At 38.5% G+C, this 24,285-nt stretch overlaps 1 protein-coding gene across 1 annotated transcript in view; it reads left to right on the top strand.

Annotated features, from left to right (window-relative positions):
• Positions 1-24,285, top strand: part of LOC126188406 (hydrocephalus-inducing protein-like) — a 78,230-nt gene that overhangs the window by 12,252 nt on the left and 41,693 nt on the right. The window contains exons 4-5 of the mRNA XM_049930008.1: positions 172-407; positions 21,891-22,013. Of these exons, the coding sequence (XP_049785965.1) occupies positions 172-407; positions 21,891-22,013 (359 nt within the window). The remainder of the gene's footprint in view (positions 1-171; positions 408-21,890; positions 22,014-24,285) is intronic.

Genomic DNA, 24,285 nt, shown 5'->3' with positions numbered 1-24,285 from the left:
TCCTCCTTCCCTCCATCTCTTTCCCCCCCTCCCTTCATTTCTCTCTCCTTCCCACCCCTCTCTCCATGTATGTGTATGTTCACTTTCTAAGAAGAGCAAAGAAGAGATATTCTATTTTTTTCCTTTGTCTGTGTGAATATCTTTTAAGTTTTCACATTTTCCAATTTTTAGATCAAAACCAAATCACCTTGGAGCATCAGCCCCACATGTTTTATAATAAATCCAGATGAAACCAAACTTATTGAAGTTGTGATATATCTGACTGATACTGGTAACTACAGTGACACCATGGAGATAAAAGTCACAAACAGCAGAACCATTACTGTAAACTTAACAGCAATTGGAATTGGAACCAGTATAACTGTTGAACCTCCTATTTCTACTGTGGATCTTGGCTTACTGTACATGTGAGTATTGTTTGGTTTGTATAAGGATTGAATGCTATGTGCACTTAGTTAATGTCTTACAATTTTACATGATGTCTCAAAAGAAAGTTCATATTTGAAGAGTTCTCTGTGCATTCATAACAAATCAGTGGAGTGTGTGTGTGGGTGGGTGGGTGTGTGGGTGGGTGGGTGGGTGGGTGGGTGGGTGGGGGGGGGGGGGGCGGGATATGTTTATGGCCTTTAGGATTTAGTTGATATGGAGTGCTTCTCAGGAGTGTATTGTGCATTCTGTTGCACTCTGTGTGCAAGAATTTTACAAAGACAGTGATTTGGGGACTGTAGCGTGGAGAAAATTTTGCACCAATCGTGGATTGTGTGATGCAAATGATGCTCCAAGTGTTTCCCTTATCTGGAAATGGGTCAAAACGTTTGAGGAGACTGGTCCAACACTGGCCAAGCTGAAATCCAGGTGCTCAGTGCCATCAAGAATGGGCAAATCTGTGAAGGATGTAAATTAGTCTGTTTGTAATGATCCTAACCTCTACATTCATAAGCGTGCAAGTTCTTTAAATGTGCATAGGTCAATACTCCACTGAATTCTGCAGAAAGGCCTTAAACTACTCCCTTACAAAATCCAGTTGGTGCAAAAATAAAACCCTCAGGATGCCAGATATAGGCTGCAGTTTGTTAATGATATGACTGAGTGTCCTTCATTTAACAACATATTTTTTTCTGACTATGCTGATTTTCACCTGAATGGTTATGTCAGTAAGCAAAATTGCTCTACCATAGTGCAACAAATCCTAAACAGAACCATGAGAAACCCCTTCATTCACCAGTAGGTTCTGTATGGGTTGTGATGTTGGCTGAAGGAATAAGTGGGGGATGAGACCAATTGTGCAGTTGCTGTGAATTTGGAACATTATGTGACAATGTGAAATAATTTTTCGTGACTTAATTGCAAAATTTTCTCATTTAAGAGAAATTTGTTAACAGTGAGTGTAGATTTAAGTGTCAAGAAGTCTTTTCTGAAAGTATTTGTATGGAGTGTAGCCCTGTTTGGAAGTGAAACATAGACGATAAATAGTGTAGACAAGAAGAGAATAGAAGCTTTCGAAATGTGGTGTTACAGATGAATGCTGAAGATTAGAGGGGTAGATCACATAACTAATGAGGAGGTATTGAATAGAATTAAGAAGAGAAAATTGTGGCACAACTTGACGGGAAGAAGGGATCAGTTGACAGGACATGTTCTGAGGTATCAAGGGATCACCAATTTAGTAGACCAAGAGATAAATACACTAAGCAGATTCAGAAGGATGTAGGTTGCAGTAGGTACTTGGAGATGATGAAGCTTGCACAGGATAGGGTAGGATGGAGAGTTGCATCAAACCAGTTTCTGTACTAAGACCGTAACAACAGCAACATAACCAAAGATCATGGTTTCAGCAAGGTGGAGCAGCAGTATACATATACGATGTGTTTATATTGCGAGTTCATAAAATTTTCCCTGCTAAATTGATTTCCAAGAGGGGTGACATAAATTGGCTTCCATACAGTCCAGATTTGAGCCCCATAGATTTTTTTTATGTGTGTATGTCAAATCTAAAATGTAATCTGACTTCTTTGGAGTGAAGTGGCAGCCATCCCCGTGTCTACATGCCGTCTTCATGCAATATTCTGTTCATCATTTAAATAAGTGCCATAAGCATGCTTGGTTTCATTTAAATGACATTATTTTTAAGAAGTTAATTCCCAAACTGTGTATTTCAATAATAATTACAGGCTTTGTTAATAGACTTTGGCCCCTATTTTGTTTTGAGATCAAATATAAACATTTATTTTGAGGTACCCTGTATAGATGTATGATTTGCTTTCCTGCTTATTTCACTTATGGATTTCACCAGATTACTACACAGATTCTAAAATAGTGCTCTGAATTAATGTGTGTTATTCTGTAACTTATATTCATTGAATTGTAACAATAAGCATTTATCCATGCTATTGCGAAGCTGCTTGTCGAAAAGGAAGAAAAACTAATGTTTCAGACTGAAATCCTATCTCTCTTTTAACAAGTTTCTCCAAAGTACTAGAGAAACTGAGGCACAGGGTACTTGTACATCACCTGAACATTAATAACATTCTGTTTCAGAGTAAGTTTGGTTTTTCAAAAGGCCTGTCAACATATGACACTGTATTATCCATTATCTGTGAAATTTTGGTAGCACTGACTAATGGAATCTTGTATGATTTTGCTTTTAAAGTTGAATTTTATGCTTAATGATGCCTGTGGAACTTGTGAATGTAACAGTGTGTTTTATAAAAACTTAGTACCTTATCGTTTTATGTATTTTCTGTGTATTTACCAGTAATCTGAGAGTCATTGCAAAAGTCATGGTATCTATTTTTTGTCTTGAAAGTGGTAGTGAATTAAAAAATTCTGAATGTAACAGTGTGTTTTACAAATGCTTAGTATCTCATCATTTTATACATTTTCTGTATATTTAGTAGTAATCCAAGGGTCATTGCAAAGGTCATGGCAACCATCTTTTGTCTTGAAAATGGTAATGAATTAAAAAAATCTTAAATATGTGAATGGAAGGTTAGTTCATACGTAAACATGACGTATAGGGAGCTGGATGAACACACACACTGCAATAAAGATCTAGAAGGAGAAGAAATACAAAACAAATTTTGTCATTTCAAATGTGTTCTACTGTCAGTTGCAACAGTATACAATAGTATAGACGACCAACATGGACCTATGACACCTTAGAGTCCTGCAAAAGGGCCTCCCAACAAATCCATCACACACTGTCAACGCAGTGGAAGATGCTGAATACCCTTGGCCTCACCATGAGTAAATCATCAGGTCCCATGCATCACTACTGTGGCAATGTCTTCACATGTTCAAAAGTTTGTGTGCTGTTTCAGTTTTGGTACGAGGTCAGAATTGTGAAGTGATAAGTCTGGCAATTATGGTGAATGATCCTGTATTTCCCATCCCTGTTGCATGAGGAGATTCTGCACACACACACACACACACACACACACACACACACACACACACTGTCATATGGGGTCTCGCATTGTCCGGAATAATTAATGCACCAAGTAGATGTTCAGGACATTTCTCCCATTATGGGTGTCATTGCAGGAAAGTGAAACAACAGTACAGTGCATTAACAGTTCCTCCATAAGGGGCAAAATTGCACAAAATCAGTCCTGTAATGTCGTAGGCTATGCTAACCATTAACTTGACAGGAGAGGGACTGCAACAAAATTTGTGCCTGTGTCATACAAGTGGACGATGCTATTCTACAGACTGGCATTTCTGTTCCAGGTCATAGTCCCTGGCCCAAAATTCATCTTTAGTGATGATTCTTACAAGTATATTGTCTCCTTCCTCATAACCTTCTAGATGCACTGACATGTCTACTTTTCCACTTCACATACTGGTTGCAGCAACATTACACACGTGTAGCTCCTCTTGTAAAATCCTTGTCTTCTTCAATACCAGTATAGCGCTGTGATTCTGCAGCATCCATTGTGACTGTCAGCTGAATGGATTGGAGCTGCAAATGCTTCTGCTCACTGGCTCTCATCATCTAACTCTAGTATGATCTCCTACCATTTCTTTTTCCAGATTCGTGGTCTTAACACCTGTTAAAGTGCATAAATATAGTACTCTTGATGCTGCTGACCAACGAGAGCAAATGTTAACCAGAGTACAGCCTAGGAGACTGAAGTCAAATGATGAATCAAATGCGTGTGTTAAGTTCCTTAAAATTCACAAGTTTTTATTCTTAGCTGGATACAGTTCATTGGTAGTATCTTCCAAACAGTTACATGCCATTTTAATTATTGCTCAAGCCCACAGTAGTGATACTGAACATGGTATAAATTTTAATAAAAGTTGCTTAATGCTGAAAAAAATCGAGTGATATTTAGAAAATTGATCAGTTTGCTAAAATATAGCCTAATTTCAGTGATATAAAGTTCACTCAACACTAGCACATATATAAACAACAGCCCACAGTATCACTTCAGCGGCTAGTGTGGCAGCCCTTGAATGGAAAAAAGAGTTCCACAGCTGTGACATTTCAGCAAAGTCCCATTTCCTTACAAAAATGATCACCCAAAGACAAAATACGTGAAAAACACAAGTCCCTGGTGTGTTTCACTCTGAAAATATCCTAAGTTCAGTTTCTTTGCGAAAAGTTCTATCTTCCATTTGGATGCATATGCAAAATTCGGTGAAGTTCAACAATTCTGAGACTGCAAAAAACTAACACCAAAGTGTTGCATCGAACAACACAGGTCTGGCCTTGGAAAAGCCGCACAGAAGTCAGTTCAGGAGCTTCGTGTCAGTTCTGCTTAAATACCCCTGATCCAAGCTACATCACGTAACTGCTTTCCATTGATCACCACTTCTTTGCATAAATTTTTACATAGAAGAGCAATCTTAATTTTGTTTGCACCATTATATGCACATCCTAATTCTCATAAAAAAAACCACACATTTCACAAATTTGTAGCTGCATTAGTTTGCCCAGAATTAATGTTTTGCAATTATCTTTGCAGAATGCATAAATAGTTTTGTCCATTTATGCCACTAAATAACATTACAGTTCTTTATAAGTCTTTCTGAAGCACTGATCAGAATATACATCTATACAAAGGTTAAACAAATACGGACAAAACTATGCAGAAATGATTAATAAACAAAGACAACATGTCATAATAATTACAAATATCACAAGATAACCATGTTGAAATGTGTGTAATGACACACTATCATACAGTGCCTTGCTGTTCATGTATCTGCCTTGTATTATTTGTCTTACCTAATTATTAGCAACAAATTAATAAAATTGGTGTTTTACCAGTGAAATAATGATGCTGCAAAATATACAAGTGTGTGAGTCATTGCATTTTGATTAGATCTTTAAAATGAGCACTTGCTCTGCTCTGTACTTGAGTTCATTCAAAAGTTATAAATTATTCAGTAAGTTGCACATGTTGCAGATTTGTTTATTTAATATCTTTCAATGTAAAATTCATATAAATTTCAGTGTCTCAGCTGATTTATGTCAATCGCCTCATTCATTTGCCTTTTTGTACTTTGTTGTACTAATTAGCATTTGTGTGTAATCAGTGCAAGAGTTGATAAAGTATAGTCTTGAAGCTGCGTGCTGGAATGATGTAAACCCTCATGACATTACTGACAGGTTCACGTGGGGTGACCTGTCACTGACCACTCTCCCGCTACCATATTTCATCTCATTCTCACCCCCTTCTTGGATGAACCGGCTTCACCAGTCGCCGTGTGTGTGCCCTTTAACATGCACGTGCCCTTAAACGTGACCCGTGATCAAACTTCACTCTCCAAATGACAACAAATGATGCACTCCTTCCATGCTGAATTGCAGTCTTTACATAAGAACTCTGAGTCAGGTAACAGCCATTCTGAATGGTTGCTCAAGTCACACTGTGGTCTCTCTTCATGCTTTATTTGCCTGTAAAGGGCTGCCATGTAGCATCACATATTTAACATTGCTGTGCATTCTTGGGGAGACTTCTGATGCCATGGAATGTGCATAGTTTGTAATGTACTATTGCAAACTGTTGCAATTGACAGTGAAATATGTTTACAATGACAAACTTTTTTTGTCTTTTTTCTTGTGCTATATCGTTATGGCAGTGTGTGTGTTTATCCATTTCCCTACGTGTAATGTTTACATATGAACTAACCTTCCATTTCCATACTTCATAATTTTTTAATTTGTTACCATTTTTAAGACAAAAAAGGTTCTCTTAACTTTTTCAATGAACCTCATATTTGTAAAAATTGCATGTAACTTTCTCTGGGGTTGTGACATTATCTACATCTACATTTATACTCCGCAAGCCACCCAATGGTGCGTCGCGGAGGGCACTTTACGTGCCACTGTCATTACCTCCCTTTCTTGTTCCAGTCGCGTATGGTTCGTGGGAAGAACGACTGTCTGAAAGCCTCTGTGCACGCTCAAATCTCTCTAATTTTACATTCGTGATCCCCTCAGGAGGTATAAGTAGGGGGAAGAAATATATTCGATATCTCATCCAGAAATGCACCCTCTCAAAACCTGCACAGCGAGCTACACCACATTGCATGGTGCCTCTCTCACAGAATCTGCCACTTGAGTTTGCTAAACATCTCCGTAACGCTATCACGGTTACCAAATAACCCTGTGACGAAACGTGCCACTCTTCTTTGGATCTTCTCTGTCTCCTCCGTCAACCCGATCTGGTACGGATCTCACACTGATGAGCAATACTCAAGTATAGGTCGAATGAGTGTTTTGTGAGCCACCTCCTTTGATGATGGACTACATTTTCTAAGGACTCTCCCAATGAATCTCAACCTGTTACCCACCTTACCAACAATTAACTTTATATGATCATTCCACTTCAAATCATTCCATACGCATACTCCCAGATATTTTACAGAAGTAACTGCTACCAGTGTTTGTTCCGCTATCATATAATCATACAATAAAGGATCCTTCTTTCTATGTATTCGCAATAGATTCCATTTGCCTATGTTAAGGGTCAGTTGCCACTCCCTGCACCAAGTTCCTATCCGCTGCAGATCTTCCTGCATTTTGCTACAATTTTCTAATGCTGCAACTTCTCTGTACACTACAGCATCATCTGTGAAAAGCCGCATGGAACTTCCGACACTATCTACTAGGTCATTTATATATATTGTGAAAAGCAATGGTCCCATAACACTCCACTGTGGCATGCCAGAGGTTACTTTAACATCTGTAGACGTCTCTCCATTGAGAATTACATGCTGTGTTCTGTTTGCTAAAAACTCTTCAATCCAGCCACACAGCTGGTCTGATATTGCGTAGGCTCTTACTTTGTTTATCAGGCGACAGTGCGGAACTGTATCAAACGCCTTCCGGAAGTCAAGGAAAATAGCATCTACCTGGGAGCCTGTATCTAATATTTTCTGGGTCTCATGAATAAATAAAGGGAGTTGGGTCTCACACGATCGCTGTTTCCGGAATCCATGTTGATTCCTACAGAGTAGATTATGGGTTTCCAGAAACGACATGATACATGAGCAAAAAACATGGTCTAAAATTCTACAACAGAACAATGTCAGAGATATAGGTCTATAGTTTTGCGCATCTTGAAGACTGGGACTACCTGTGCTCTTTTCCAATCATTTGGAACCTTCCATTCCTCTAGAGACTTGCAGTACATGGCTGTTAGAACGGGAGCAAGTTATTTTGCATACTCTGTGTAGAATAGAATTGGTATCGTGTCAGGTCCAATGGACTTTCTTTGTTGAGTGATTCCAGTTGCTTTTCTATTCCTTGGACACTTATTTCGATGTCAGCCATTTTTTCGTTTGTGTGAGGATTTAGAGAAGGAACTGGAGTACGGTCTTCCTCTGTGAAACAGCTTTGGAAAAAGGTGTTTTGTATTTCAGATTTATGCATGTCATCCTCCGTTTCAATGCCATCATCATCCTGGACTGTCTGGATATGCTGTTTCGAGCCACTTACTGATTTAATGTAAGACCAGAACTTCCTAGGATTTTCTGTCAAGTCGGTACATAGAATTTTATTTTCGAAATCACAGAATGCTTCATGCATAGCCCTCCTTACACTAACTTTGACATCGTTTAGCTTCTGTTTGTCTGAGAGGTTTTGGCTGCATTTAAACTTGCAGTGAAGCTCTCTTTGCTTTCGCAGTAGTTTCCTAACTTTGTTGTTGACCACGGTGAGTTTTTCCTGTCCCTCACAGTTTTACTCGGCGCGTACCTGTCTAAAACGCATTTTACGATTGCCTTGAACTTTTCCATAAACACTCAACATTGACAGTGTCGGAACAGAAATTTTCGTTTTGATCTGTTGGGTAGTCTGAAATATGCCTCTTACTAATCAGATAAGCCTTCCTCCTTTTTTTTATATTCCTATTTATTTCCATATTCAGGGATGCTGCAACAGCCTTATGATCACTGTTTCCTTGTTGTGCACTTACAGAGTCCAAACCTTCGGGTCTGTTTGTTATCAGTAGGTCCAAGATGTTATCTCCACGAGTCGGTTCTCTGTTTAATTGCTCGAGGTAATTTTCGGATAGTGCACTCAGTATAATGTCACTTGATGCTTTGTCCCTACCACCCGTCCTAAACATCTGAGTGTCCCAGTCTATATCTGGTAAATTGAAATTTCCACCTAAGACTATAACATGCTGAGAAAATTTATGTGAAATGTATTCCAGATTTTCTCTCAGTTGTTCTGCCACTAATGCTGCTGAGTGAGGGGGGGTCAGTACAAGGAGCCAATTATTAATCTAGCTCGGTTGTTGGGTGTAACCTCCACCCATTATAATTCACACATCCTGACTTTGCCCCGCACCCTTTGAGGCTGTTGCCCTTTCTGTACTTGACTGAAGCCATCTAACCTTTGGGGGGGGGGGGGGGGGGGGCTACTGCGTGTAGTCGACTCCTGACCTATCCAGCGGAATCTGCTGCCCACACGGTTGCAGAAGCGTCTCAGCCTCTGATTCAGACCCTCCACGCGGCTCTGTACCAAAGGTCCGCAGGCAGTCATGTCAGCGATGCTGCAGATGGTGAGCTCTGTTTTCATCCCACTAGTGAGACTGGCAGTCTTCACCAAATCAGATAGCCGCTGGAAGACGGAGAGGATTTCCTCCATTCCATAGCGACACACACCATTGGTACCGACATGAGCGACCACTTGCAAATGGGTGCACCCTGTACCCTTCATGGCATCCGGAAGGACCCTTTCCACATCTGGAATGACTCCCCCCGGTATGCACATGGAATGCACATTGGTTTTCTTCCCCTCTCTTGCTGCCATATCCCTAAGGGGACCCATTAAGCGTCTGACATTGGAGATCCCAACTACCAGTAAGCCCACCCTCTGCGACCGCCCGGATCTTGCAGACTGAGGGGCAACCTCTGGAACAGGACAAGCAGCCATGTCCGGCCAAAGATCAGTATCAGTCGGAGACAGAGCCTGAAACCTGTTCGTCAGACAAACCGGAGAGGCCTTCCGTTCAGCCCTCCGGAATGTCGTTCACCCCCTGCCACACCTCGAGACGACCTCCCACTCTACCATGGGTGAGGGGTCAGCCTCAATGTGGGCAGTATCCCAGGCAGCCACAGCCGTAGTCCGATCGGGGGATGCGTGGGACAAGCTGGTTTCCCTGACAAACCCCCATCTGGACCCCCACAGTGATGCCCATTGGAAACAGCCTCAAGCTGTGTGACCGAAGCCAAGACTACCTGAAACTGGGAGCAAAGGGATGCCAACTCATCCTGCATCCGAACACAGCAGTTGCAGTCCCTATCTGTGCTAAAAACTGTTGTGCAAAGAACGTCTGAACTAATCTACAGAGAGCACAAACAATTCGACACAAAATTTAAACAGTTATTAAAATACAAGATTGCCTTGTAAATGCAGTAATGCTGTTACTTGCACACTGGGGACACACTGCTCGGCGCCAGAAGGAGACTACGTGATTTTACACTATTCAGGTACTAAAACACGATGATACAACTCTCAAATACTATAATACGCCAGAAATTTATGAATTAAACAATGCAAGTACCCAAAAACACGCAAAGAAATTAAGAATTAAACTATGTAACAAATAAGTCAGCTAGGAGTATATGACTTGCTGCTGGCAGCTGCTTATCCAGCGGTGGCAAGGAGCACACTAGCTGTGACCAACAGACACTGGCCGTTCAAAACAAAAACAGAAGATAGACAACTACGTGAATTTACACTATTCAGGTACTGAAGCGTGATGCTACAACTCTCAAATAATATAATACACCCGAAATTTATGAGGATGGCCTAAGAAACTGAAAGTCAGTTCATCATCAAATAAATAATATTTTTCAGAACATTGAGAAAGTGTTTCCTGTTTAATATTTTAAACTCCCTGACTTTTCCTGGTGGTTGATGCAGATAAATTATGAATAGTGGTCACATTACTTCCAATTTAAGATTGTTTTAACTTCTTGACAACTGCTAAATATAAACAGTCTGAATCACAGTCATTCAATAATATTAAAATGTTCCAATATCACATTTTTTTTAAAGATCATCAAGCCAGTTTTATAAATTATAAAATTGTGCTACCAAATTGATGGTCAATACTTATCTTCGGCAGAAATATCAGTCGTTTGATAGACACCTATAGAAAACTTTCAGAACTAATAGTTCCTTTCTTGCCATGATGGCTACCATCTTGATATTGGCCCACTGTTGAGATGATGTCTTTGTGTGTTAAAAGTAGTAAATAACATCTGGTGTTTATTCTCACAAGTACCAGAATTTATGTTTGTCCTGTGTTGTGATATATTAAAAAGAAATAAGGTGTGAACGTGACGGTTTCAGTGATCAAAGTTTTGAAGTGCAAGCAGTTGCCACGAGCATGGAGGGATCTCCACACTCTCACTGTACTGAGTGTGAGCTGGTGCTCATGAAAGGTCAGCACTTTGCCTATTGTCAGCTGAGCTGAGGGAGTGACATGCAGACTTCATTACTGCATCGAGTGTTTCCAACTGCCCTGCTGGCTCTGACAGTTGCAGGTGACTCAGCAGGCAATATTGTGTAAACGCTCAGCAGCACTACATTGAGGCATAGCTTACAAAAAGCTATTTTGCAGGTACAATAATACATTGGTAATATGAGCCCGGAAATCTCAGTCTCTGTTTAATTCAAGGTGGATGACAGGTGACTACTATGTTAGAATATCACAAAAGTGGAAATAAATTGCATTGCCACTTTTGTTAACTGGTACATCTGCCAATCAAGAGCATTCAAAAATATACATCAGCCTTACCAGTATAAAATAAAAAACGTGCATGTGTGGATGTCTCACATTTTAAGGAGTGGTTTATTGACACATTTGTGCCAGAAACAAAAACACACATAACAATTAATAACAATTATAAAATCACCACTCAAGACAATACTTACTCTAGGCAACACAAGATGTCACCCCAAGGCTTAAGAACATTGTACCAAATTTTTTACCTCCCAATACTAATAGCCTTGTTCAGACCTGTGGACCAAGGAATGCCAGAGTATTTGAAAAAATTGCGTCGGCGGAAGTTGTATTCACTTCTGCACTCTACGGAAACCGAGCCCTAATTAAAGCAGCTGCTCCTGAAAAAATTAATTTGGTGGAGGTTGTCTCATGAGTAGCACAAGCTTGGGGCCATTTAAAATCAGAAACACCAAAAAAGTCCTGGGAAGCTTAATGAAAACAAAAAAATAATGAAAGCAACAATGGCACTCTTTTGGAAGAAAACAAAAATGAACTTTTTAGATCTTACTCAGCATCTTTCTGGGTATAAAAATGCAGATGGCAATGAAGTGCAAATGTGGGTGAACAAAGAAGATCAGTATGAATTGCCTGACAGTGTTGATGTGGAAATGGTAAATAAAGGAAACAGAAATTCTAATGATGAGGAAGAGGATGATGCCAGTGCAAAAAAGTGAGTCATATTGGTGGAACGATGGAATTATAGTTAGTGTTGTGCTATGTGGAGAAACACAATGTGAGGACACCAGCTGATGTTAGGCTTCTACAAAGGTGGCAGGACTGCGCTGTGAAGAACAGACCCTACAGAAACCAAATCTATTGATTATTTTTTATGAAATATGTGCAGTAGTGAAAGTAAGCAAAGATGAAGGTTTTTTCTTTGGGGGGGGGGGGGGGCATAGTGCATCCTCTTACAGCTAACATTAACAGTATTTTATGTAAAAGTGTTTTATTAGTAATTTTTATGAAAATTGCACCAAATGTCGAAGTGGTGTGAAAAATGTCTGCTCGTTTTAATCACTATATCTTTTCCACATGTCTTTCAGTCATTTTGAACTTTCTTATATGTAGTGGCAGTTTCAATTCTGTCAGTGCCTGTCACTGTTAGCAGACAGTTCACCAACTGCAAATGGTTTTTATTCTTGGCTTAGCCAACAGTTTTTCTGTAGCTTGTTACCAAAAAGGTGGCAGCCCGGCAGTGTCATTATAGTACTTAAATAGAGCTAACTTTCTGGATGACTTGTCATATGTTTGTATTTTATAGAATCTGTTGGATTTTGTGTGTATGTTTGTGTTTGTTTGTGTGTCTGTCGACCTGCCGGCGCTTTCGTTTGGTGAGTCACATCATCTTTGTTTTTAAATGTGTTTTTCCTTCGTGGAATGTTTCCTTCTATTATAAACAATTGTATAGTAGGTTACATAATGGGTATGTGTTTACAGTTTCTACTAGAGTCTGAGTTTCTACTAGAACAATATTTCTGGAACAAATTCTGAGTGACATATTAGCTGATGAAATAACTGTGTGTACTGTAATAACATCAATGTCCAAATCTGTTTTAAATAAAAGGTCTCTGAAATTGACAGTGTTTGTGTAATTGATTTTTCACAAATTTGAGCTGTACTTGGTCCCAGTTACCTCAAATAACCGAGATTTCACTGTATTCTGATTGATGAGAATTATGAGGCATTCTCATTTAGTCCCTCAACTTGTGTCACAATTCTCATTTGTTAAATTTGGCAGTAGATTTTAGGTGGCTAGCTGTCATGCGCCATTTGTAGTTGGTGGTAACTCCCTTCATATCACTTCGGTGAAGTGTTTCAGATGTGGACATTTAACAATGTGTAGTGTAATATATCAGTTCAGTGACATGATACATTGTACAAGCATTTACTAACTGACAAATGCTGATAATTACTATTAAGAAGTTTATTTTTTTTAATGAATTATTGTAACCTACTGTTTGGATGTATGTTTTATTTATGCACATGCATTATGGAAAGGATGGACATTGTGCATCTGCAGGCTAGTTCAATGATAGACATTTTACTATGTTCACAGTACCTGCTGGTAGAGTGGTTAATTCCATGTTGTTGGATCCTGTTTTGAGGTATGATGTGAGCCATAAAGGAAGAGTTAACTGCGAAAGGGGACAAGAGAAAACTTGTCATCTCATGGAATCGGTTGTACTGCTGGTGGTCTGCGTCTTCCCAACACAATATTTCAATGTCATAAGTCTGTGTCGTCAACAGGTGTTTCCTGTGACTGCATCTGCCTTCAAGAGTCAACCATTTCAGTTCCTTCAGTATCTCTGTGACACTCTCCCAAGGATTAAACAAACCTGTGGCCATTCTTGCCGCCCTTCTCTGTATACATTCAGTATGCCCTGTTAGTTCTATCGGGTAAGGGTCCCACACACGTGAGCAATATTCTAGGATGGATCGCACTAGTGATTTGTAAACGATTTCCTTTGTAGTCTGATTGCACTTCCCCAGAATTCTGCTAATAAACAGACTTCTAACACCTGCCTTACAAATGACTGAACCTATGTGATCATTCCATTTCATATCCCTACAAAGTGTTACATCCAAGTACTAGTATGAGCTGGCCGATTCCAACAGTGACTCATTGATATTATAGTCATAGAATACTATATTGTTTCATTTTGTGAAGTGCAAAATTTTACATTTCTGAACATACAGAGCAAGTTGCCAGTCTCTGCACCATATTGAAATCTTATCAAGATTTGACTGAGTATTTATGCAGCTTCTCTCAGACAGTACTTCATTATAGATAACTACATCATCTTCAAAAAGCCTGATTTTACTATTAATATTGTTTACAAGGTCATTAATATACATCATGAATTGCAAGGGTCCCATCACAATTCCCTGGGGCACACCCGAAGTTCCTCTATGTCTGACGATCACTCTCCATCCAAGATAACATGCTGTCTCCTCCCTACCAGAGTCCTCAATCCAGTCACAAATTTCTCTTGGTACCTATGTCATGTGATAAAAGTGCAAATTGAGTTTCACATGATTTATATTTTTGAAAACCAGTGGTTGGCACTGAGGACGTCATTCTGTTCAAAATACCTCATTATGTTTGAGCTTGGAACATTTTTTAAGATTCTACAACAAATTGATGTCAAGGATATTGGACAGTAGTTTTGTGTACCACTTCTACTGCCCTTCTTGTAGATGGGTGTGACATATGCCTTTTTCCAAGAACTGAGCATTGTTTTTTGAGGGATCTACGACAGATTGTAGTGAGAAGAGGGGCTAACTCAGCCACAAATTAGGTATATAATCTGATAGGGGCTCTATCGGGGCCTGGAGCTTTGTTAAGTTTCAGTGATTGCAACTGTTTCTCAACACCACTGACATTAATACTTATTTCATTCATCTTTCCAGTGGTACGAGGATTAAATTGGGGCAATTCTCCCAGGTTTTCCTTTGTAAAGGAACATTTCAAAATGGAGTTACGCATTTCAGCTTTTGCTTTGCTGCACCCAATTTCAGTTACCATCTCATTTGCTAGGGACTGGAAACTAACTTTGGGCCCACTGTCAGTCTTTACATATGATCTACATCTACATCTACATCTACATCTACATTTATACTCTGCAAGCCACCCAACGGTGTGTGGCGGAGGGCACTTTACGTGCCACTGTCATTACCTCCCTTTTCTGTTCCAGTGGCGTATGGTTCGCGGGAAGAATGACTGTCTGAAAGCCTCCATGCAGGCTCAAATCTCTCTATTTTTAATTTCGTGATCTCCTTGGGAGGTATAAGTAGTGGGCAGCAATATATTCGATACCTCATCCAGAAATGCACCCTCTCAAAACCTGGCGAGCAGGCTACACCGCATTGCAGAGCGCCTCTCTTGCAGAGTCTGGCACTTGAGTTTGCTAAACATCTCCATAACGCTATCATGGTTACCAAATAACCCTGTGACGAAACGCGCTGCTCTTCTTTGGATCTTCTCTATTTCCTCCGTCAACCCGATCTGGTACGGATCCCACACTGATGAGCAATACTCAAGTATAGATCGAACGATTGTTTTGTAAGCCACCTCCTTTGTTGATGGACTACATTTTCTAAGGACTTTCCCAATGAATCTCAACCTGTTACCCACCTTACCAACAATTAATTTTATGTGATCATTCCACTTCAAATCGTTTCGCACGCATACTCCCAGGTATTTTACAGAAGTAACTGCTACCAGTGTGATCAGAATTTATGTGGATTTTGTAAACTGTCATTTGATAATATTCTGATACAGCAGTCATTGAAGGCAACATGCATTGCTCTCTTTACAGCCGAACATGTTTTGTTCAGCATCTCTCTATCTATAGCCCTATACTTTGTCTCACACCTATTATGCAATAATCTCTGTTTCTTCAGAAGTTTCTTTACATTGCCTGTATACCACAGAGGTTCCCTTCTATTATGAACTGTTCTACTGGATATATATCTATCCAGTGCAGGTCAACTATTCTTTTAAACTTGAGTCAGAGTTCCTCTACATGCTCCAGTCCTGTGCTGAAAGTTTCTAGTTCCTCACTGACGTATGACACTACTGATTTTTTTATCTAGTTTACTGAACATATATAAATCTTTCTGCTTGCTTCAGTTGTCGTTTGTTCTTTGGTAATTATTGTTGCCAGAACCATGTCATGGTCACTGATAGCAGTTTCGATGTGAACATACTCAAAGAGGTCAGGTCTATTTGTTGCCATTAGATCGAATTTATTTCCATTGTGAGCAGGGTTGCTAATTATCTGTTCTAGGTAGTTTTCAGAGAAGGCATTTAGTAAATTATCACAGGATGTCTTACCACAGCCACCACTAACAAAATTGTAGTTTCCCCAGTTAATTGTTGGATTATTGAAGTCTCCGCCAACGATCACAGTATGATTGAGGAACTTAGGTTTTCTGTTACCTCAGGAGATGAGTCTAATGGGTGACAGAAGGATCCAATTATCATTTTATGTCCACCCCTGATACTGAGTCTTGCCCAAACAATCTCAGATGCAGCTTCAGTTTCTATATCAGTGGATTCGAGTTTTTTGTCTACTGTGACAAATACACCATCTCCATTTCCCTTTTGCCTAAACTTTTGATATACACTTAAATTTTTCCCAAAAATCTTACTGATATCAATTTCAGGTTTCAACCAGCTTACTGTACCTAGTATTATGCGAGCTTCACTGCTTTTCATGAGTGCTTCAGATTCGGGCACTTTGTTGCGAATGCTGTGGCAGTTTACCATTAGGATTTTAATTCTCTCACCTGTGGGAGGCATTTCTTTCAATATTTGGATTGGTTGGAGAGTCGACTTAATAAAAAAAAAAAAATAAAAAAAATTGTGCACACCTGACCTATTTTTGGGGACCCTACAGTTCTCCAGTTCTCAACCCTATGACGCAAGTCCAGGAAATCCCAGCCTCACTTGTCACATCACTTTAAAGTCTCTGGTTCAGTCCTTCCACTTAACTCAGAACCAAAGGACCACTATCAGCTCTGGGGACAATGCTGCAAATTGTGAGATTTATTGAAATGCCACATGCAAGGCACATCTTCTCAACCTTCTTTGCCAGTCACTGGAGTGACCCAAGAAAGGCTTCAGAGCCCAAATGAGAAGCATCATTTGTTCCAACTTGTACCACAATCTGAAGTTGATTCCAACCTTTTCCATCAATGGCTGCTGGAATAGCCTCTTCAGCTGGTTGAATGAGGCACCCAGGCATACACGCTCAGTGCACCTGGTGTTCTTTCCTGTCGCTTGCTTCCATTTCCCTAAGGAGTACCATTATTTGTCATTCATATCTTTGAACTGCCGACAATTAATAGACCCCTACCCTTTTGCGTTTGCCGCCACCTGACACCTGGCAAAACAGGTTTCCCCACAACAGGTGAGGTGAGTCTCACTGGGTCAGTTTCAGTTTCTGTGAAAGACAGCACCTCAAACTTGTTGGTTAGCGGGATTGGTAAAACACCCCGAGTCCCCCTGGTCCCTGTCCACCCTGTACAGGAAGTCTAACTCTACCATTGAAATGCCGCTCACAGTCAAGTGGATGGGTAATGACAGATCCTATACTTTCTGCAGCGGAGACAGGAGCCACAGGAGAGGATAGTGGTTGAGGCTCCTTGGGTATAGATATTACAGATATGCATTTGACTTTAAATATTTCTTAGTATAACTGTACACTGTGTAGCTACTGCTCAGTTTAGTACTCCAAAAATAGTTTCTCCTTTTGTTTAATTCTTGTTGCTCTTAGCAATGCCACAATTTATCATTCATTGAATTTCAAAACTTTACAAATTTTTAGCCCGTATTTTCTTCCTTTTGCTCCAGTGCTCTGCATCCTGTACACTGGGAGCCAAATGAAGTGATTTTTCATGTTCGTTTAGCGTTTTATGTTGCTGCTGGCTCGGTACTTGCAATTGAAGCTGATTCAGAACACTTCATGAGATCTGTCACCTGATGTAATATCTGACATATTTACCTTTTTCTTTTAATCTGGTCACTGTAGTTGATTCATTTGAAGTAGAGGTCCGGCTAATCAGTGCCCTTGAAATCCCATGTGTGACTGAGGAAAGATTTGATTTCTTCACATTCTGCAGCTGTTATTGGGGTGAAAGAAGATAGCTTCCACTCATATCTATACTTTTCTTTTAGAAACATATGTTTCCTTGAATGGGTGTACAGAACATTAAGAGTGACTCATGAATTTGTGTAGAACACAACATATAGTTCATTTGTCACAAAATTGTTTTGTCTTTTGTTTTCAACCTTGGAGAGTGTGGTTCCTATTTGGTGGTCCGGTCATCACCAAGCCGTGATGCCAAAACGTAAAAGACTCCGCCCACAGCAGGTGAAGTCATTTACTTGTGGTCACACCTTGACTTGCTGTTTCCTCATAAGAAAGACTGTCATCTCGTTGTGTAAGTCTCCTTTAACCAGCAGTTCCTTGTGACTTTTCTGAAATCTACCCCATTTCTTAGACCACTCCAGTCAGTTTCGTTCACTCCTATTCCTTTCTCTTCAACCCTTCTTTCAGAAGAAGGAGCCATGGGCTCCAAAAGCTTGCATAATTATGAACTTCTTTATTTGCATATTATGCTGCCACTCAGTGACTAGATTTTCTATCCATCCAATTACATTATATTGTCAAAAATTGATTGTTTTGGTGGTATAAAAATAATAGAAAGATATATGACTATTTTAAAAATAACTGGTTATTGAATAGTAATAAGTTTGGCTTTTTGAATTTAAATCAAATTTGTCAACAGTGAAATTGGTAGCAAATCTATTTGATGTTATGTGTGATGGTGTTGAAAAGAGAGAAGCTTCATGTTCTGCACTTGTAGACTTGAGCAAAACTTTTGAGTTTGTGTCACACAATACTACATTAATAAAATTAGCACACAATGGCATTACAGATAAATTATTAAGGACATTTTGAACCTATCTAACTGACAGGCTTCAGCAAGTATATGGCAATAGCCAATAAACACAGTTGTTGAAAATAAAATGTGGAATACCACAGGTGTCGCTTCTTCAACCCTTGCTCTTCATTGTTTATATAAATGATTTCTCAAGTCATATACCTCGTGAGAATAAGCTGTATGTTGGCATCACTCTTACAAAGTGTTAAAAAGTACAACATAATAGAAATGACTAATCACTCTGTGTGGCCAACCAGCTGTCCATTAACAAAACAAAATCAGATGAACTTAATTTCAGTCTCAGAGCAGTGAAGTATGAGAATAAGAACATGAAATTACATGGGCTTGTGATAAACAAAAGACTGTTGTGGGATGGATATACAAATTAGGTACAGTATTACTTATTATGTAAATTGAAACAAAAAGTCAGTGAGAAACTGCTGTTACACTCTTCTGTAATAAGGAATAATGCTTTGCGGAAGTACCCAGATTCGACATACATTTTCCAATGGCAGAAGAAATATATTTCTCGTAGTTCCCAAAAGAGAATTGCAGATGTCATTTCAGTTTTTTCATTTTTTATAAAATCACATACTTAGACTAAGAAATAATGTTAATTTACACAATACAAGAAATAGATGCATTAGATGCATGAAATAGCTACATCTCTCTTTCTCTCTCTCTCTCTCTCTCTCACACACACACACACACACACACACACACACACACGCACACGCACACACACACAAATAGCCATAAACATACATGCCTTAAATTCTTCAAAAGAATGCTGAAAATAATGTTAATTTACACACTACAAGAAATAGATGCATTAGATGCATGAAATAGCTGCATCTCCCCCCCCCCCCCCCCTCTCTCTCTCTCTCTCACACACACACACACACACACACACACACACACACACACACAAATAGCCATAAACATACATGCCTTAAATTCTTCAAAAGAATGCTGAAAATAATGTTAATTTACACACTACAAGAAATAGATGCACTAGATGCATGAAATAGCTACATCTGCCCCCCCCCCCTCTCTCTCTCACTCTCTCTCTCTCTCTCTCTCTCTCTCTCTCTCTCTAACACACACACACACACACACACACACACACACACACACACACACAAATAGCCATAAACATATATACCTGAAATTCTTCAAAAGAATGCTGAAAACCGCACACTAGATTCCCTTTCACATGTTTGAAAAGGTTTTAAAAAGTATATTAAAAGGGAAAGAGATTCACATGGAGAGTGATTTTCAAGAACTGTGCTTTGAGTAGGTGTACTGTCATGTCTAATAGTCATACAATTAGAAATATTCAGTTATATGCCCATAAATAGGCATACCAGTGTCATTGCTTAAAGAGTCCATAAGTAATTGTAAACTGTAAATGTTGGTAATAATTGCATGTAAATGAATGTAATTTATTGTAGTTAAGCATTTATATGTATGTTAAATAAATATTCCAGAACCTACACATAGTTGTTAATAAGTTTACTAGCAAGTGGCATTGTAAACTACTTATACGCAGTTTTATTTCCTCATAAAGCTGTTGTATTAATTGTATCATCTGTGCCTTACATTTTGATAGGGCTGGTTGTATCAAAATGTGCTGAATGGCTGATAATGTTGATTATAGCATGAATGTTATCAGAACTTTCTCCCAGCAGAAATCCATTTATTTTCATAATTAAAAGCAACAATCCCGGATGGGTCTCCTGGAAAATTATGCCACATGCTCATTTCATTTAAGTAAATAAAATAATCTCATTTCTGAGTAAACTGCCCTATATCAACTTGTTTTAGAGCATGCAAGTAATAGCAGTACAATGCTAATTGGTCTGTGGTTTCTGTTTAACATACCTGATACTAAAATCTTATAATATACACTCTTGTAATGTATTTTCAGTCTCCAAGTGGTGCTGAATAAATGGACACTGTGAGCCTATCTTGTGGAAGAACATGTTTAATTTGTAAAAATACTAGCAAATTATACTCATCATTTCATTATGGTGTGACCAATATAAACTCATCAGTAAATGTGGATGACAACATATAAACTATTTATACACAGTACACTGGAGATAATGGTGTACGCATGCCATGACTATTTGATTCTTCACTAAGTCATTTGGCTTCTGTGCCCACCATGAGGCTTATTTTTGTCTCTTTTGTTACCCTTTTTGTGTTCGGTTCAATTGATGTGTGTTGTTTTATTTCTCTCATATAACTGTTTTGTTTTGCACAAAAAGTTGTTTTCTTTTGCTTACCAGATACCTGTGTTTCTTTCTTCCCTCAAGCTACATCTTTTTTTCTTTTTCATTCATTTATTTATGGTGGTACGCAGATCCAGTAAAGAAGAAGATCAGTGAATAATTATTTGTTAATCTCATAACATACAGGTATTACTCCTCTGATGAGGCTACAGAAACATGTAAAATAATTGTAATATAGTTTACTTACACATGTAAAAATCTAGTAATGGGATAGTGCAGTATTCTAAAGTCACTAATTTGTTTATTGTGAATGAACAATTATATTTATGTAATAACGCTATTGGTCAGTGAAAGTCTGTATTAATTTTTAGTTTGTCCTTTGTGAATTCTACCTCTGAGTAGTAATATTTCTTTATCAGAGTATCATATAGCTTCTCTTTGAGTAGAGAATATTTGGAGATGTGGAGTTAGTCAGTGTATACATTAGGAAAGGACAATCATACCATGAAAACCAAAAATGTACACTGTATGAAAAATAGGCGATCAATTCATTGCATAATGCAATTTCTGCGGCATCTCTCTTTATGTCGTAACCATATCTGCATTGTGTTTTGTAATATTTTCTCAACACATTCTTCTCTGTGCTGCATCCCTAATTAATAAATCATGTCCATGTGTGTAAGTGTATTTATTGCTTTCAATTAAGGAATTTGTTTCCATTGCACCCATTGAAAAATTCATAAATGCAGCTTTACCTTTAGTGCGATCCTCTTAAATTAACGTTTTTTGACTTTTTAGTTGTGTTATGATGCATCCTTCTTTACACGGACTTATGCATGGTAAACAAATATAAATTTTTATTGCAGTATTTCAGTTGTTCTTTAGATTACATTGTGTGAGATACCAATTGTGGTTTTTGTTAGCTTCTTGTATGTTTTGGTTTCAGATCACAAAAGATTGTAAAAGAGTTTGTTGTTGAGAATAAGGGCACAAGGCATCATCAGCTTGTGTGGTCACCAGTGGCAGATATGAAAGATAATGCAAAATCTGCAGTCGAATTCCCAAAACAGTGAGTGTATTTTTTAGATACATAATTATACTTAAATTAATTTGCTACAACTTGAGTTGCAGTAATTATTAGAATTTAATGCTTCTTACAAGGTTAATTAATTTTTACCTTAAAAGACAATGCTTAAACATTTTTCATTTAGTGCTCTTTTTACAACTACAAAAGTGTTATTATCAATGAAGTTACAGAAAGAAGTATGAATTATACAAAAGAGTCTCTGAACCACAAGTTACTAATAATGCTTAAGAACTTATGTAAGTTATATGTAATGTTTCATTTCTGTGTCATGTATTTGTCATTTAATAATTTTCATCAGTTCTTGTGTTGATAAATCTCACTACTTGTTGAATAAAGTAGGTAGTAAATAGTTGTTACATATGTAGAAAAGACTCATTAAGAACTACACTTCCTGGTACTGTTTGACACTGTGTTGCATACTCATGGTGTGCCACACCACGGAGTTTGAAGAAAGCAGTCAGCATCACTTTGACATTGCTGTGCACTTGGTGGGCCCTCATTGGTCTTGGTGATGAGGTGCTTCCACTGTGATGACTGGGATTTGGTTTCTGGGTCATTACTGTACACTGTTTGTGGAGTCCAGTATGTCCTGTGAGGCTTCAACATGAAGTTGCTCTTTCTGCTGTCAGCAGGCTTCAGCACAAATTTTTCCGACACTCTCTTCATGGCCAAATTTTTGCTCACAGTGGAATGTGTGAAAAAGTGCTGATGGCCACCTCTTCTGCAATTTCTCTGGTAATCAAACAACAGTCCCACATCACCACAGCATTCTCTTTGGCCATAACCTGATCATTTTGGTATGTCTGCAGCTTTTGAATAATTGTGTTGAGCTAAGGAAGTATCACAGCCTTTCAATTCCAACAAATACTGTTTGTTAAATCATGAAAAGTGCTCATCTACATGTGGAACATCTTGAATAAGTCTGCATTTATTTATCCATGCAGGAGTTCTTAAGTCAGTGGTAAACTTTTAGGTACCTGAAAACAGACTTTTGCTCTGTTTACCTTCAGGTTCCATAAGATACAGCTATTTTTCAACACCGTATCTGAGATTTCAGAAGCAGATGGCAGATCACAGGTAATCTTTCTTTTTTCATTATTTTCTTGTTACATTGTACCACAAGAGCCTGTTGAGTGAGAGGCAAGAAAGAATATTATTGCTGTAGCAAGAACAACTATGAGTGATCAGAAGAAACACTCAAACTGTGAACTAAGTCCGATAAATGTGCACTTCACTACTTGATTTGTCTGAGTGAACAACACAGTGTTGAACTTTCAGAATATGAAAAGCCGGAAGTCTGCATTTGATGTCCACTGTGACACAAAATTTCATTAGTCAGACATATTCAGTTAAGTGATGGATTTCTGGTACAGAGTTCATCTGTGTATGAATAACGTTGTGTACAATAAGATTTTAGAACAAGTTTCTTATGCAGTCACATCAGTTATCAACCCATCTTAGATGGTGGATGTGGATAAATATTTGTCAGGGTAGTGGCTAATGAGACAGATCTTTAATTCTTATTTTAGTCTACAGAGTTTCCTAATTTCTTACTTTATATCTGCCACCAGTTTGTTAAAAGAACTTTGTACAAGAATGCATAAGCACAAAGATTATCTCTTTTATTCAGGCTGCGTATTTTTAAGTGCACGCAAGATGAACAGTTACCTACTTCACAATTTGCTTCAATAGCCAAAGATGACATACAACTTGATGCAGTGATGATCAACTTGGAGGTGGCCATTTTGAATCCTAACGATGGAAGAAGTTTTCACTGCCAGCATTTGGCTGTCAGATAGAGAGGTGGTGGCAACCCATCTGGTGTTGTGTGAAGCCCTGGGTTAAATTACAGAACTCTATGCAATGACTCATGGAATGAGGGCATGTGGTATTACTGTTATTGGTGATTCAACTGTCAGATGGAAATCTGTAAAAGTCCCTTTAGCACTATTCAACAGGAATAAGCTGTGTGTTTATTATCTTTTCATGTTTGGATTGAAACCGACTGATTTGGTATTCATGTTGTGTTGTAACTACTTTGTCCAGTGCTTTATCATCATCTTTATTTGTGTGTGATTATTTTTCTCTAAGATTTCTTCTTCAGATCTGTCATGATTACTTTAAAATCAAGAATTGATATCTAAGTTTTGTAAAGAACTTCCTCTGCTAATTTTGAGTTAACAAATCATATATTATACATTTTTTTCAGTATATACATGAACTAAACTTCCTGGCAGGTTAAAACTCTGTGCTG

Source organism: Schistocerca cancellata, chromosome 5 (assembly GCF_023864275.1).
Source record: "Schistocerca cancellata isolate TAMUIC-IGC-003103 chromosome 5, iqSchCanc2.1, whole genome shotgun sequence".
NCBI lineage: Eukaryota > Metazoa > Arthropoda > Insecta > Orthoptera > Acrididae > Schistocerca > Schistocerca cancellata.
The sequence above is the reverse complement of the archived record's forward strand: the minus strand, read 5'-3'. Positions and strand labels throughout refer to the sequence as shown.